This window comes from Myodes glareolus, chromosome 17, assembly GCF_982192425.1.
Source record: "Myodes glareolus chromosome 17, mMyoGla1.1, whole genome shotgun sequence".
Classification (NCBI taxonomy): domain Eukaryota; kingdom Metazoa; phylum Chordata; class Mammalia; order Rodentia; family Cricetidae; genus Myodes; species Myodes glareolus.
In genome coordinates this window covers 30,126,780-30,144,275 of record NC_142042.1, presented here as the reverse complement: position 1 = coordinate 30,144,275, position 17,496 = coordinate 30,126,780, and the positions used below count along the sequence as shown (strand labels likewise).

Below are 17,496 nucleotides of genomic sequence, written 5' to 3'. Positions count from 1 at the left end.
ATCTACTTTTTTTTTTTTACACTGTGAACCAAAGAAATGATGTTTCACTGAAGGATAACAGTACAATCAATATTCTAACGTGTTGAAGGAGAGAAAATACTTTATGTAAAGGTTTTTTTCAATACTAAGCAAAAACTTTGATGGCATACTACATTAATCCATAATGTATGTGAAGGTGAGAGCAGCAAGTGCACCCTATTTTTCATAAAATACACCCGTTAACACAAGTGTGCACATGCATAGCATCAAGGGGTGTTATATGTAAACACTAGGGCTTCCTTTAAAGCATTCTTAAGAGAAGCACCGGTAGGACCAGAGCTGCTGTTGTGTCCACTGTGTCTTTTATTTTGCATTCTGAAAGGAAATCAGCCTTCCTGGTAGCGCCAGGGAAGAAAGCGCTCATTAGCATTTTGTGCACAGATGCAAAGTCTCCCGGCCTCTGTTAGAACCTTGCAATCCTACTGGATGCAAAGGGACCTTTTTCCAAACACCCTGCCCTGACACTCAACTCTGGAAAGGTGATTTACAAAAATATCACAAACACAATAAAGACACGAGACAGCACAAACTTTTTTTGTTTTCCAAAAGCCAAATTTTAGAGGCCCGTGTTTATATACAACACACAGATGCACAGTACATTTAAGTCCTCCTGTTTTCATAATTTTCTGTTTTGAAATTTCTTACAGAATAATGTTCAAAATGGCATAAGTAAGAGCTTTACAAAGTGGCCTAGTAAGCACCCTATTGCTTTAGTTAACGCCCTGCCAAGCAAAAACACTTCGTCGCCCCATTTTTGTATTTAAGTTTCATTGTTCAATTAGATGACTCTTTGATGAAAGTGTAAAAATTTTAGGTTCTTTAACAAAACCAAATATATCAGTCATTTTTAATTTTCAAAGTATATTTAAAGAAATGCTTATTTCAATATAAAACCACATAGTACACATTAAAAATATGGCTAGTCAATCGACTTTAATCCTAGAATATTATAAGTGGCTACTGAGTGAGTTCTCAATTTAAGCATGTAAATTTATTTTGTACTTTTGTATTCTTCAATACAGATATCAAAGAAAAATGATGTGATTTTTTTCTTTTATAAGATAGAAGTCATTCTTTTTTTGAAAAACTCCATACCATGACAGAAAAAGGCATTGTTTTAAACCTTTTTGAATAATTGTTACAAAAGAACTATAAAATTATAAACTTTGGAAACAAATGCACTGAGAATGTCTCTAGGAAAAACATGCAACTGGCTAGGTACAAATTACAGGCACTGCCAGGCATGCAGCCTTAAAAACTCACAGGAAGGAATGAGCACCAGAATCATCTCTAACGTTACAGCGTAATGAAGGCCCAGGTATAACACATTAAAAACTTACATTTAGTCCCCAAGCTTCACCACCAATAATAAATATGGCATTTTCAGTCTTAGGAAACAGCTGGCATTGTTCATTTTCATAGCTCCACGGTGGCGTGTGGCAGTTATCACTTACTTTGTTTTGGACTACGCAGAGAAGACAGAAAGACAAATCTCTCCCTCAAATGGGATTTTTCAGTGGAGGTGGGGGTGGAACAGTTTTCCAATTAAAACTTATTCTTATTTCCTCTTTCTTTCCAAATGTTTCACTGGAACTTTACAAGATCTGCATTGCTCCACTGCTTCTCCATGCCATGCTATTTGCCCCATCACTGGTGGGTGATGTTCAGATTTGGCATGGGGAAGCAGGTGTCGAAAGGTAGGTACAGATCACAGGAGTGAAAAAGAGTTTGCATAAGCTAATATATAGTCAAAAATATATATATTCATCCTTGTACTTACAAAAAGTTGCGTTTTAAAGAAATTCATTTATAACTTTAATTACAAAACAGTCAGTACACAATATGAAATATGTCAAACTCTTTTGGCTTTCAAAAAGCCCAAGTCTGTAGCTCTATCAATTACATACATGGCCACCAAATGTCCAGTGTTTTACTGCTGTACATAAATAATGACAAGGCAAAGAACAGCAACTAGTCCAAGGGCTTGTAGGCCAAGGAACCATAGCATGAGCCAAAAGAAAATGACCACTACTGGTTCTACAATTCGTTCTCCAAAATACATCCTTGTGAAGCCCATGTTGAGGAGGGTTTTGTTCAGTTCACCAAAAAGTGTTCCCATCTTTCTGTAGTCATCGCCAATGGGTTCGCCAGGGTGGTTTTGTGACTCTTCAACATCCTTAAAAAAGACAAACCAAGAGATGGACATAAGAAACATGTAAATACTTTTAATAATAATGCTCTCCTTACATCTTCTCCAAATAACTGGGCGTATACTTGTGGTAATCATTTCGTAAATACTTATTATGAAGATGCCCACAACTCATGAGTATGTAACTTCACACAGCAGAGGTAGTCTCCAGGTGCAAGCAAGACCCTGATGCTGAGAAGGAGGCCATCCTAAACTCCCCTGTAGACTGATCTAACCACAAGAACCTTCATAGTAGGGAGTCAGAACGAAGCATAATAAGATGCTGTGTTCCTTGTTGGTAGATGGAGGAGGAGCCATGTGTGGTGAATGTAGGCAGTCTGTGAGGCTGGAGGAGAAAAAGGACAGATCTTTGAGTACCTCTGAAAATTTCAGAGCACATTCTTGCTGATCTAGACTCCTTATCTCTAAGAATATAAGATAATAAATTTGTGTGGTAGAGTAAAATACTTGTTCAGACAATGAGACTGTTCCTTAGGATTGACATACTGTCTATCCTACCTTTCTAGAACCAAGAAAGCACTTAATGATTTTTGTAGACTTAGCACTGCTAAATTCCCAACTAGACCATTGATTTGTAAGATGAGGGTACAGGTCACTCGTCCCACTCACGCTCTAGTGGTTGGAATTGCACCAAGGTGCCTATGTAGATGAAGAATGATGCTTTTATTTCTCTTCTCTGAGAGCCTGTTTGCAGAGCCACCTTTCTGCACATCTCCTGTTTCATGAAGCAGGGCTCCTGGCCTTTTTCTCTTGGTGAAGACATTCCAGCAAACTGAGACTTTAACCGTTCAAGCTCAGCTGTCCGGAGGATGCCCACCTACTGCTGGAGTAGCCTCAGCCAGTGCTGTTGTGATCTTTCATTGCAAGGCTCAGCCAGCTACCCAGGCTTACATGGGGCCCTTGCACAGCTTCCTGTCAAAACACTACTGAGACTGTAAATGCTTCCTGTTAATCTCAACAGGGGAAACAAAGTTTTGAAATAGGATTACTTTTACACAAGGCAGAAAACCGACTGAGAAGTCAGTGCCCGGGAAATCTCCATGTACACCCACAATATCTTCAAAAAGTACGATTTTTTTGTTATTGCCCAATCTTACAACAATTCAGAACATCATGCTAGTTCTTAATGTTTCCAGCCCACTTCTGGGGTTCTGATATTTGTTTCCTCAAAGGTTTATGTGTTGAGGTCTTGGTCTTTAGTACGAGGATAGGAGGTGAAAGCTTCATTAAGTGCGGCTTCGTGGGCAGTTATGCCAAACGGGGGTTCTAAAAAACGATTATCAATTCTTTCAAGGGAATTGTGAGGAAAGGCTTAAATCTTATTTCAGCCAGTGTTTGGATTCCCGTCCTACCATGTAGTCATTGCTCTTGAGATTGCAGTCTACCCTGAGGTGAGGCAGCCAAGGTAGATTTTTAGAATCCCAAACCATTAGCTAAATAAAATAGGTTTTCTGTACAAATTCACCTCTCTTTGGTATTTCATGACAGAAACAAAAAAATGACCAATAAAAACAGTCCTTTAGAATTTTGCAAACATTTCTGGTTCCTGTTAGGCTCTGCCAACAGAAGGACTAAAAGGACACTACACAGGTGAAAAGAGGAAGTAATTTGCTTCAATTAATTTTAAATTTATTAGTTTCTCTTACTTTTTTGTTTTTTTAAGGTAGGGTTTCTCTGTAGCTTTGGAGCCTGTCCTGGCACTAGCGCCTGTAGACCAGGCTGGCTTTGAACTCACAGAGGTCCGCCTGCCTCTGCCTCCCGAGTGCCGCGATTAAAGGCGTGCGCCACCACCACCCAGCTAGTTTCTCATACTTTTATGTGCTACATGATAACTATACTGCGTTAATGCAGATTTGTCTTTGTCTGATATTAAGCTATTTCCCTCCACAGCAGCATTTGAAGAATCTTTGATTTAGTTTGCAATTGTTCTGGGTCCATATCTTGATTTCTCTAGTGTTTAATAATGTTGATAGCGGTTTTGGTTTCTTTTTAAAGTGCTTAAAAAACCCTTCTTTGTAATCAGTTGTTATCTATGTACTCATTGTACTTCCAGGTTTTGTACTTAGAAACTTGAAGGTTTCTAAGATTTTACTTTTAGTATTTTTGTGGTTTTAATATGAACAAAGTATCCAGACCAAACATAAAATGTGTTTACTATCTTTGTAAGATGAATTAAGTCTATGAATGTACCTGACTTTTTTCAGGATAAGAGGTAGGTGTTGTAATACTTAACTCCTGCAGGGAATTAGCTAACTCTGCAGGCCAGGTGCAGTAACAGCGAGGCTCCTTCAGGAGTTGGTGGACTGAGATGGCGAGGTAGGAATGCATGTAATACATCCTTCAAATATATATAAATTAGAGAAAATAAGTACAATTGACCACTACATACCTATCAGCCAAATTTAATGATTACTAAATTTTGCCCCCTCACTGCTCAATGTGGCCAACTAAGAAAGGTTACTAGGGAAATGCTCCCCAAATGTATTTTCATAAGCGCAGTTATGTGAAAACATCAGATTCCTACAGTGAACCGAATAGGGGTTCTAATAACCCAAAGATGATACCGCAAACACGGAGAGGAAATGGGCAGTGTTGGTAAGTTAGCAAGGTCTCGTGGACCTCAGTGCTGTGCTTTCTGTACCCACAGAGAACTTTTGGGGTCCTTATATGCTTCTCAGAGGTTTGTTACTTCCCGGGTAACTGTAATCTCAGTAGCGTTATTAACAATCTAGTAGGAGTGCCGACACTGAGCACCTATTGTGTTTACTGATTTCCCCAGCAATGTTTATCTATAGTTGACTTACACTCAGCAGTGGTCAGGTCTGTGAGCGTCCACACCCTCATCCCCATACACTGCTAGTGTCTAGGAAGTGGTGACTACCTCAGTTTTCAGAAACAGTTTGTACATTTCACCTCTGGAAAAAGATGGCCATGGTAACATTTTGTTTAACCCATTAGCAGAGCACACTGAGTGTCAGGGTGATTCTTGCTTTACATCCTTTTTAACAGTTTCAAAGTAAGTTTATCAAACAGGAAAACTGCTCGGACTTCTATTTTCATCTCGTGTAAGAATTTAAATGAGGTAATGCTATTTGTAGACTAGCACATTTTCATAGCTTATAAAGCAGTGACTGGAATTCACACTAAAGTGTCAAAAAAGGACGGCGAGAATGAAGAAATACACCTAGCATAGCTGCAGTAGGAAAATCTACTTCACACGCACAGTAAACCGAAGCAGAGACGCAGATGGAGCTTTCCCTGCTGTGACATTAATCATCTGTGTTTCTGCCAGACTTTCTTCTTTGTGTGAGGCTCCAGCGAAGAAAGTTTGTCAAAGGGACGACTCCTTTTAGGGTTACACAGGACGACCGGAGAGTGTTCTCAGCGAGGCCCTGACAGCCCTTGTTTGTCCATGATTGAAGACACACACACAAATACAAGAGTGACCCAACCTATTCAAAATTCCTTTAAAAGTTTTCTGTTATTTCTGACTATTGATGCATGCAAGTGTGTGTGTGTGTGTGTGTGTGTGTGTGTGTGTGTGCGCATGCACAAGCGTGTGATGTTTGGGTGGGTATACACGGCACACACGAGGTGACCAGAAGATGATTTTGTGTAGATGGTCCTCTCCTTCCACATTTTCATGGGTTCTGGGAACTGAACGCATGTTGCCGGGCTTGTGCAGCAAACAGGTTTACCAGCTGAGCCTTTTTTGCTAGCGCTCAAAATCCTTCTCAATCATAACAAATTAAAGGTAAGACTTTAAATAGAAGTTTTGAGAAGAATCTTTAAAATAATTACATCAGTCTCATATTTTAGAAACCAAGCATAAAGAGGTCAGGTTCCATAAGCCTACTAACAAAAAACAAGGTGGTTTAAAAATACTGCATGCAAATATATAGATAAACCATTACTGTAAATATTCAGAGGATACAAATAAATTCAATAAAAACTGAGATTGGATTTATTTTCAGTAATATGCACCCATGAAAGTTATAACAAGAAAGGTAAATTTATTCCAAGTACACATTCCGGGACACATCACAAACAAAAGAGAAATGCTTTTTTCGGACAGCATTTGTGAAGTTTGTGAACTGAGCTTTACTAACAGGAGTAAAGAAGTAGAAGGCAGCTCAAAGCTTGCTGGGCTTCCTCAGCTTTATTCAGTTGCTTCTCTGGACTGGTTTTCGGCTTCACTGGCTTTCTGGTCTACCGGCCTCTGCTCGCTCGCCACCAGTCTCTTTCCTCTACTTACCACAGTGACGGTTTCTGATAAGTTCTCTTGTATGTGATCAATTGTTTTCCTCCTGTTGCTTTTAGGGTTTTCTACCTTCCAACCTTTTAACCAGTACATGCCTGTGTATCTTCCCATGTTTATGCTACTTGGATTTGCCTGAGTTCTATGCATATCTTAAACTTTTTCATCAAGTTTGAGGAGTTTTATTTTAAATGCTCTATCCTTTCTTTCTGCTCAGTATCCCATTACTTCTATACTGGAGTTGCCCCGCAGATTTGGAGATTAAATAGCTCTATTGACCTACATTTGGATTACTGTGTTTTCAACTTCAGGATTCTCATAAGAGAATTCAGTCCTTTGGTTCCTCCATTTTTTAAGCAATATTTTTTTCCCTTTTGAGACAGGATTTTACTATGTAGACCAGGCTGTGGTATGCCAGCCTCTGCCTCCTGAGTGCTGGGGTTAAAGGTGTGTGTGAGCATGTCCAGTTGTAAAGCAATGGATCACAGCTGCTTGTTTCTTTTGTCTGCCCCCTTTATGAATTATAGTTCCTCTCTCAGGGGAGGCTGGCTGAAGAGGTCTGCTCCCACTGGTCATGCCTACATGGAAAAGAGTTCCATAAAGGGAGCTGAGAGTGAAGGGGAAGGGGTGAGAAACACGGGAAGCCACCTTTCAGGTGAAATTCTAGCTCTGGATCAGAGATGGACATAGAGAGTCTAATGCAGCACCACGAGGGGTGATGACTGCATGGGGTGTCGCTCAAATGCCACAAACACTGTTCTGATGAAGGAAGACACAGTAAATGTTTCTGCACTTGCCAGCTCCCTTTAAAACCACTCCAGACTTTAAACTATCGCTGTGGTTAGTATCTCACCAGTTAACTACTGCTCTGCAGGGAAGGGAACTCTGACGAGTTCTTTATCCAAAAGCTTGATACTGGTTATTTGCAGGTATTAATTACTTTTGATGGCAAACTGAAGGCCAGTTTCTATAAGGCTAAACCAGAGGATTTCAGGTGGTTAAAAATTACTGTTCTGAAATGAGTCTGGAATCTTGAGCAAACTTGAGTGTATTTTTTTTAAATTTTTATTATCATATGATTGTCAAATTCAGGGCATGGAAGTTTGACTTTTGGGAATCTATTAGTCAGACAGTTCTTAGTCCTCCAAAGCCCTCTTTGTTCCTTCTCATTATTTCTCACATATACTATTAAACAGCCAATTTCCCTCTATTGCTCCGTAGATCCTACCATGCTCTTCAGTTAGTAATTGATTAAGTTTTCATTAAGCCAAGGAAAGCTAGTGGGAATCTAATCTCCAAACAGTCCTACTTTTCCCTTAGTTGTGTTTAACAGATTAAACTTCGTATACAAAGTTGTGTGTGAAAACATTTTAGTATAGCTGGTGGTTGGAGGAGCAGCAGTGATCAACCGTCAACTGCTGGGAAGAGCTGCATTCTCGTTTCAAGTCATCATCAGAAAATCTAAGTTTGCTACACAGAAAGGACCACGAGATCTGACCCTGGGGGCAGAACCATTCCTGTTTACAGAATACCAGTTGTATTCCAACACATCCTTCCAGACCATCCTAGGAGGTCTGTAAGATTCCATCTGGGAAATTACTAGGAGTCCTTGGAAGGGAAAGAAGGAACACTGTCTGTTGGAATAAAACCAGGGTTGAATGAGTTCCAGAAAGCAGGCTTCTCAAACTCGTGGACACCAATCTGCTGAAGAAGAGAACTTTAAGAAGCCAACTCGAAGCAACACACAGAGAAGTAAGTTGAGGGGATCTGCCTCAGGAGAGAAGCTGGCTGGTTCACAGCCAAAGAATCTTGAATCCACTCTCCCAGGAAGATGGGAGGGTGGCTTGCTCTACTGAGAACCCATCTCTTCTGGTTCTGTGCGGAAGACAAGGAAGAACAAGCAGAAGACTCCAGGCAACAGAGATGGTGGTAGTATCAGCGAAGTGCCCAAGTCTCCCCCAGCCCCCTCAGAAGAAAAGGGCAGGGCAGACCCCTCTGTGGAGAGTGAGGAGGCATTTAAGAAAAAAATGGAAGTGATAGTGAAGAGTCCTGAAGAATTAAAACCACGGCTGTGGAGGACTGGGACTTGATTACTAGGCAGAAGCGGTTGTTCCAGCTCCCTGCTAAAAAGAATGTAGATGCCATTATTGAGGAGTATGCCAATTGTAAGAGAGCGCAGGGAAATGCTGATAATAAGGCATTTGCAGTTAATAAAGTTGTGGGAGGAAGAAGAACATTTCATTGTGATGCCGGGCACTCAGCTGCTCTACAAGTTTGAGAGGCCCCGATATGCTAAGATCCTTCTGGTTCACCCCATGCACCAATGCCGCAGATCTATGGGGCACTGTACCTACTGAGATTATTTGTGAGAACTGGGGCAATGTTGGCCTACACGCTCCTTGAGAAAAGCCTTGCATTACCGTTGGGCTATCTGCATGATTCCCTAAAGTTCTAGGCAAAGGATTCTGCCTGTTTACTGCCAGTAATTACAAAGTGGCTTCTGCTGAGTACCATGCAAAGCCCTGTGAAGGTCTACTGACCGCTCGCTATTGTCTGGTATCTGTAAACACTTCTGTTTAGTCCTTTCATTGTATAATTGATGTTCTTCAAAACTGTCAGTGTAAAACTGGGCTTATGTTTCAGTTTGTTTCCTGTTCTGTTGTAAACAGAAAACAAAAGGAGTGCCTGGCTCCTTTCCTAATTTCAAATTTGCTACCAGTCATGCAGTAATTAGACAAAGAAGAAATTCAGTAGAACATTTTATTGCCGAGTTGACAACACTGCTTGAATGCTGATGGTTCTATCCCTTAGCCACTACACGATTTTCTAATATGTTAGCCCTACGTGATAAGATGCCCTGGTTCCTAGTGCCAAAGGTTCAACTTAATGCATACAGCTGAAAACCATTTAATTTTTTTTTAAATAATGGTTCTTGATTGACGTAAACAACCCATTCTCTGCAAATCCATTTTTGTTGTTCCTTAGGCATTCATTCTATCTTTGCTCAAATTGTTGAAGGATGGTGGCTTGCTTCCTGGTTTTTGGGTCCAATGCACGTTCTAACATGATAGAGGCAATGCATTATTGTGCAGTCATAGTTTTTGGAAAAGTTGACATTTTAGGAATTGTATTCTAGATCTTAAATAAAACTTCTTGGTAAATTTCAAAGCAAAAAACCATTTTGTATAACTAAAATATCTTCTATCAATAACATATATATGAAAGAGTTCCATAGAAACTAAAAAATTTAGGTGTCAGAATTAAACAAAGAATGTTCTGTGTCAAGACAATCTCCTTTCCATTCTTATAGGACAAAAATATACACATTAAGACAAGTAAAAGCAAGGCACTAACATTCAGCAATTGTCATTTTATTGGTTTCAAAAATATGTTGATCCAATACAACAATTCAACAAATCCTCCGATGTCAATAATTTATTAAGTAAATGACTATACCTTAACTTCAAAGGCATAGCAACTTAGTATAAGATGTTAGTATTAAGTATATTTTAGGTTGAAATGTGATGTTTTAAAACTTATAAAATGCTTTTGCATTTTGGCTTAATTTGAATAAAAAATAATTTAGAAGGGAGCTGGTGAAATACAAATATTCAAATATTAACTTTGTTTTAAAAATGAGGTTAAGTGCCTTCTATTATATTCCATGGTTCAAAAAAGAAATCAAAATGAAAAGAATAAAAGGCTTAACTGAAAGGACTTTAAATTTCAGTTTGCCAGATGGTGTGGAATTGTACCGCAGGCTTCTCGGAGAGCCTACTGTCATGTCAAAGACAGCCTGTTACCCTATCCACTCTTCTGCAGGGCTGGTCAATTTATTTGTAGCATAGAAAACAACTTGATCGTCTCCAGCATGCAGTCTTGTTTGAGACAATCAAATCCTCTGTGGCCTTGCTCCTTTATTTAGTTGAAGAACACAGTTTTCGTCATCTACTGACAAACAAGAAAACACTTTACTTCAATATTTAATTACTTGCAAGGATTAATTTCGTTTTCTCTTTATTTCAAAAATGGAATATGTTGTTAATCTTGAAAAATAACAGATAATGTTGAAATGAAGTTTTAAACTGATTGTAAAACACAGTCATTAATAAAAGTAAAATTTGTTAAGTATCTAGTGCTCATGGGTCAAAGTTTAAATCATATTGATATTCAAAGTAGGAAGAAATTGAAGAGAAGGGTATGTGTAACTTCATCACTGCATTTGGCAGCATGGCTCTAATGACCATGTTCCTAAGACCCTGTGCTAATCGGCACATGCCTTCTTACCAATATAAAATCAACCATGTCAGCACTGATATTCTAATGGCCTTAATATATCAATTTCTGACAGTTTTGAGCTACACATATTTTCATCCATTTTATGTAGTAAAAATAATAATTTAAAATGGCCTTATATGAGGCTGGCTATCATATTGCACTCAACTATAATACTTACAATTTGGTCAGGATTTAAAATTTTCTTAAAAAACAAAACAAAATCCAAACCATTCTCTAACTTTAATTCTATTCTTGTCTGTCAGATGAAAACAAAAAAAAAGCAAGAGAAGTTGGTGCAAGGACCAAGCATGGAAACAGGGGGATTGCACAGGTCTGAAATCCCAGCTACTCAGGAGGATGAGTTAGGAGGATCTCAAGTTCTAAGGTCTTTTGGGGCAACTTGATGAGACCTGTCTCACAGACCAATTAGAGTTCACCAAAGTACCCTAAATTCAATCCTGGCTGCCCAAAAAAGATACAATCAACAGACTAGAAACATCAGAGATTGATAATTTTTCCAGTCTTCTAACTACATACAGTAAAGAAAGAAACGTATTTCAGACAACCAGAGCTAACTACCATCTCTTCCCCACCAAATGCTTCTTGACTTTGTAGCAATACACTTAAGAATATCTCAGAGCTAAGAACTGCAGAATGAGCTCCAATGATCACGGTGACGTTGCCTATAGACATCATAATTTTTTAAAAATCCATTATAGTTAAAGAGAGATAAAAATGTAAGAAAAATGAGAAAAATAAATTGGGAGTCACTCTCTAAGGCCTTTTACACCGAAGTCTCCTTCTTCCACTTAATCCAAATCTATTCCATATCCCACTCACCTCTCAGAAAAAAAAGGTTGATTTGAAAAATGCCTTGTTACCCTCTGGGAAGGAGACTTACATGCAAAGCAGCAATAGGACACAACATTATATATACGGGGAAGATGAGCATGGCAATCTCTACTAAGGAGTTACGAATGTTGAAAGTCTCTGAATTGCTTACCCATTTAGTTCTTTTGGCTTGTATTTTCTCCCTGCAACTTAGAACCTTAGTTTATCACAGCAATTATGAGTTTATAGACATTGCTCTTCCTCATTTCTCCTGAAGGACCTTCAGTCTCCCCACTCCTCATGCTAGGCTGCTATGTGTTGCTGGTAAACATTGTGTTCGGTTGCCTTGTTATAAGAGGAACATGTCTCATGGTTCCAAGTACTTTCCCCACATTCCCAAATTCTTTCAGTCACTTCTCAAGAACTGTCATCCAATTTCTCATGCGACTTGATCCAAATATTTTACTTATATTCCCCTTCCTAAACATACTGCTATGTCTGTTTAAAATCCAATTTATAATCTCACCTTCCTATTTACATGTGCGTGTTTTGTTGTATGTCTGTGTGTGTGTGTTTGTGTAAGAGTGCATGAGTGCATGGCATGAATACGGGAGGGCACCTCCAAGTCTCCACCCTTGATTGAGAAAGAGTGTCTCTTGGTGTTCGCTGTTGCACATACCAGGCTAACTGGTCCACAATATTCAGGCCGTTCCCCTGTCTCAGTTGCCCATCTTCTATTATGAAATGCTAAGCCAACAGGAGCATACACTTCTTATCAGTTTTTTAGAATGTGGGTTCTGAGGATCCAAATTCACTTGCATACCAAGTGCTTTGTCCACTGAACTATCTCTCCAGGCCCACTCATGTGTTGTAGAATATTATTTTAAGATGTGGTACACTTGTTTATGCTGTGGAACATTTGTTTAATGATGCAAAGATGTGTTGCATTCCTTTGTTTAACTCTGTGAAGTTGTGATGCTTTGTCTAAAACATCTGACTGATCTAATAAAGGGCTGAATGGTCAATAGCAAGGCAGGAGAAAGGATAGGCAGGTCAGACAGAGAGACTAAATAGAAGTAGAAACCTGGGAGGAGAGATCAAGGAGGAGGAAAAGGAAGGAGAGGAGGATGCAAGGGGCCAGTCACCCAGCCATCTAGTCAGCCACAGACTAAGAGTGAAAGTAAGATATACAGAAGTAGGAACAGAAAAAAGGTCAGAGACAAAAGATGGGACAATTTAAGAAAAGCTGACTAGAAATAAGTCAAGCTAAGGCCAGGCATTCATAAAAAAGAAGAAGCCTCTTACTAGGGAGCTGGGTGGTGGGAGCACAAAGGAAAAACACCCAACAACAATCATTGATTTTGTACTATAACATAGACTTTTTTTCTATAGATAAATTCTTTATATAAAGGATTAAAAAATCTTGAGTTGAACTAAAACAGATTCATATTAGGCAAGTTATGCTTCCCTTTAGAGAAAAACTAGGTAAGGATATTGCAGAGTTAGAAGCTATAGACAAAACATTGCCTAGACGAGGGCTAGCCCCTCAGAGCACAGTGCCGCTGTTTGGGCAGTCTGAACTTAATCTATTGAAAAGGATTTTTAAAACCTTATGGCTTGTAAATACTCTTCTGTTAGAGTTTGGAATAGAGTTTTCCAGTTTGTACCCAGGCCAAGGAAGTACAGCTTGACAGATGTTAGTAAGCTCTGTCGTTCTTGTTTTAGAATATGCTAGAGTGTTTATAAGAAATATTCAAAAATATGAATGGCCGTTGCTACAATTAAGTTTCTTTAAAATTCTTTTCCCATTAATTTCTAAGGCCTATAGTGGGATTTACTTCAACAAAGCCAATAGTACTTATGAGTCTGACAACTTTTCAAAAACTTATACAAATATTATTCATACAGCGAGGCTTGGGAGTTGCTCTTACATCCTGTGCAACAAGGCTTTCTGTCTTGTGCACCGCTCTTTCTGTTGCCTCTAGTGACTTGGTCGACCCTTTCTTGTGCAGTTCTTACTAAGAGAAGTGTCTAAGCTATCAGTCACTGGACTAGGTGAGGAAGATGGCTTTAATAGCGTTTCATTATTTACAGCACTAAAGAATCTGCAGGTGTCTACCCTGTAGATAAAGAAAAGTGTATGATGAATGAATGAAGGGCTTATGTGTGAGATAGCAGGTTGGAGCTGTCTCTCTGTGGGCTGGTGAAGTAGAGTCAGAGTATAGAAAGGCAGATCATGCCCCAAGGATAGAAGTAAAGGAAGAGCTTGTGAAACCCACAAGGGGAATGAAAAGGTACCAGTAAAGATAAGAAAGCCATGATGGTTAATGTAGTGAAAATGAACTCACTCTTTCATGCTGTTCCTTAGCCATGGGAGGGGAAATAAAAGACTCTAGAAGGTAAACCAGATACAGGTTGGGCAGCCCCACCCTCAGGACAAGGCCATAGCTTTCATGAGCTTCAGATCCACTCGTGGGGCTTGGTGAGCAGTAATTTCTCTGGCATATGGGTCAGTAGTGGAGAGAAATTTTGTCATGTTCTATGACTCACAGGGCCTGGAACCGTCTTGGGAGAGGAGCTACTGTTGAAAACGGACAACACAGGCCTCAGATCCTGTCAGAGGGACTTAAGTTGGCCTGGCACAACTCCTAGGTAAGAGAAGCCTCAGAGGAAATTGGAAGAGTCAGAGCCAATACTGACAAGCCGAAGGGTGAAGATGGGAGGCCACTGGCTCAGGCAGGGAAGCTCACTGTCAGAGGCTGGCAGCAGATCTCATCAGCGGACAAGAACCCTGGTGTCTGAGGCCCATGGACAGATCGCACTCCAGAGCCACCTTATCTGTCACTCACTGCTGTGCAGCTTGAGCACTCGGAAGTTCCCGGAGTGTCCTGTGACGCTCTAGTGGAGTGCTGCCCTCTTGGAAGAACGAAGAGAGGTCCTAGGCCTGTACCACCCTCACTGCTGTGTTGCTTCCCCCACTCCTCGTGCTCTTGGAAGACATCCGCCAGCTCAGACATTAGCCCCCCCAAGGGGTCTGCACAGAGGCTCCTGGTGGTGGACCTCCAACACTTGCCTAGCACAGACATAAATACAAGAAAGACTCTGCAGGTTCAACTGCCCTTCCCCTCCATGCTTTCAGCTGACTTCCCAGTATCTCCTGGGTATCTTTTTCTGCCTCGTGCCACTGCTGTCCCCTCTTTTTACTCAGGGTTCAACAGGATTTTAACATTCGTGCACTGCATTAAATTTTTTATCTCCCTGCATGCATTTATCTAACATTATTTACACAGTTTATCTCAGGCAGTATCTTTCCTCAGCCCCCTCACCTTTTTCAACCCCTGTGCTCCATGATCCCGCCTGTACCTTCTCAACAAGTGTAGTGTTTTAACTTTGCCTTTTTTAAGGAGAAAATACTCTTCTGCTTTAACCTTTGCTCCTTTTTACACATCTCATTTTGTTTCCAGACATTTTCATCACTGAGATGTCTTCTCTTTGCTTTTCTCCCTTTCTCCCCTAATCTCTTGCTTCTTTTTTTCACCCTGTCCATAACATTTTACTCTCCTTCCTTTTCTTCTTCAATTATTTAGCTTTGGTTCTCTGCTTCTTCCTTTTCTGTATCATCTTTCTTCCTCCCATTCATTTACTTCCAAATATCTCACAGTCACTGGTGATGTCTTAGTGATGGTGATGAGTTTTAAGTGTAATGTCTCCCTTTTGCGTGGACAGATGTTGCTGAGACAGCAGTTCGTTATCTCCTTGTGGGTAGCACTGGGGATTGAGACTGTCCAGTCATCTGTCCGGCAAGATCCCATGCCGAAATGCCTTAAGGGATAGCCAAACAAGGAAATGTTCAAACTGAAACTCAGGAATTCAAGAAATATAAAAAAAAGGCTCTCCCAGGTCATAAGTCCTAAACTACCAAATTCAGAGAGTCTGAAGTAAGTAAACTGCTTGATGAAAATTTCAATAGTTTTCTGGAAAAAAAAAAGATCAGTGGTCTCAAAGAGGATACAAAGAAGCAAACATATCTAGTGCAACACCTGGAGAGGAAAGTCAGCAACTGAGAGGGAAAAGTCAACAAAATGGATGAAAATGTTAGAGATATGAAAGGAAAATTCAGCAAGGATATTGAGATTTTTGAGAGAAAACAACAACAAACCTATTCTACCAGAAACCAAACAAACCAAAACCACCAAATAGAATGCTGGGGGAAAAAATGAATGAAATAAAATCACAGTGAACAGCATCACCCACACGTTTGGCCAAGCCAATGAGGAAAGAATCGGGGATGGAGGACAGGGTGAATTAACGGTGCATTCAAACATCAGCAGGGAAACTTACGCCTGCCTGAGGTAACTAAAAACTCTGGAAGGAGGTTAACTACAGATCTAGTGAATCTATCCAAGGATGTTATAGCAGGAAACCTCTCAAATTTAGAGGAAGGCACAGCATTCAAACATGAGAAACACGCATGACCAAGTTAGAATTTCTCCATACCATGATATGGTCATGATATCAAAAACAAAAATCTGGGGCTGGAAAGACGGCTCAGTGGTTAAAAGTGCTTGCAACTGCTTTTCCAGGGGGCTCCAGTTCAGTTCCCAGCACCTACATCATGGTGATTCCCAGCTGCTTGTTACCTAGCTCCAGAGTATCTGATGCCCTCTTCTGGCCGACACAGGAAATGCACCCCATTTACATTCACAAACATACACACATACATATAAATTAAAAACAGTGAGTCCTAAAAAATACAAGACATATCTTGGAAACTGAAAGAAAAAAACAAGTCACAAACAGAGGCAGAAACATCAGAATAGTATCAGATGTCTTGTCAGCAATTCCAAAAGCCAAAGAAGTTCGGAATTGTTACATTTCAAGCCCAGGAAGCAAATAACGGCCAACCAGACATTACTATTTCCAGCAAGGCTATTCTTTAAAATGGACAGACAAATAAGAACATACAAGACAAGCAGAGGAAAGGCAGTTCCCGACTATAAGGCAGCACTGCAGAAGACGCCTGAAGGGGTAGCACAGAGAGGGAAGAAAGTCTCTCTCCTAAGAACACAGTTCACAACAGGAGCCGAAGAACTAAGGACAGCTAGGCAGGAATCCGTCATGTCCGACGTGATAAAGCAGCTAACTCCTAACGCTGACACGGGAGAGAGGAAAGAACAGACAATCTAATAAGAAAAACATCCAGAAAATTACAGGAATTAGCAAATATCTCCTGAGGGGGAGGGGAAATAAATGTCAGTGGCATGCCTGAACTCACCAACAGAAGCAGACTAGCTGACTAATCTCAAAAAATAAAAAGATTCAACTATCTGCTGTCTCCAAGAAACACCCACAGACTGGGAGTTAAAGGATAAAAACAAACTGTGAAGTGAATGGAAACCCCGAACGTGCTGGCACAGTTATTCTGATACCTAGTAAAGTAGATATTTTGGGTACATTATTATCTACAAGTTTCTTAAGAAACACTAAAGGTGGCTACTGTTTATTAGTAAGGAGAACACTTCCTTGGGAATATTTAACAGCTGTGAACAAACACACCCAGTGTTGGAGTTTCCAGTTTCATAAAGCAAACAGCTAGGGGACATAATGGAGATAAAGGTCAAATGGATCTAGACACAAAAGCAGAGGGTGACTCCAATTTGCCACTCTCACCTCTAGTAAGGTCACTAACACTGAAAAACAACAAGGAAATATCAGTCGGATTACAGCAGATCAAACTAAACAAGTATTTTCAGAGTATTTCATCCAACAGATACAGGATAAACATTTTTCTCAGTAACCACAGACCGATTCTTCTTCAAAACAGACCACAGTCTAGGTCGAAAAGCAAGCTTTGACACATGTAAGATAGTTAAAATAATTT

General features: G+C 40.0%; 1 protein-coding gene and 1 pseudogene across 1 annotated transcript in view; one reads left to right on the top strand and one right to left on the bottom strand.

Annotated features, from left to right (window-relative positions):
* Positions 1-319: 319 nt before the first annotated feature.
* Positions 320-17,496, bottom strand: part of Fam241a (family with sequence similarity 241 member A) — a 29,578-nt gene continuing 12,401 nt past the window's right edge. Inside the window, exon 2 of the mRNA XM_085677728.2 lies at positions 320-2,215. Coding sequence (XP_085533854.2) covers positions 1,970-2,215 — 246 coding nt within the window. The 3' untranslated portion in view covers positions 320-1,969. The remainder of the gene's footprint in view (positions 2,216-17,496) is intronic.
* LOC125414596 (mortality factor 4-like protein 2) lies at positions 8,091-9,086 on the top strand (annotated as a pseudogene).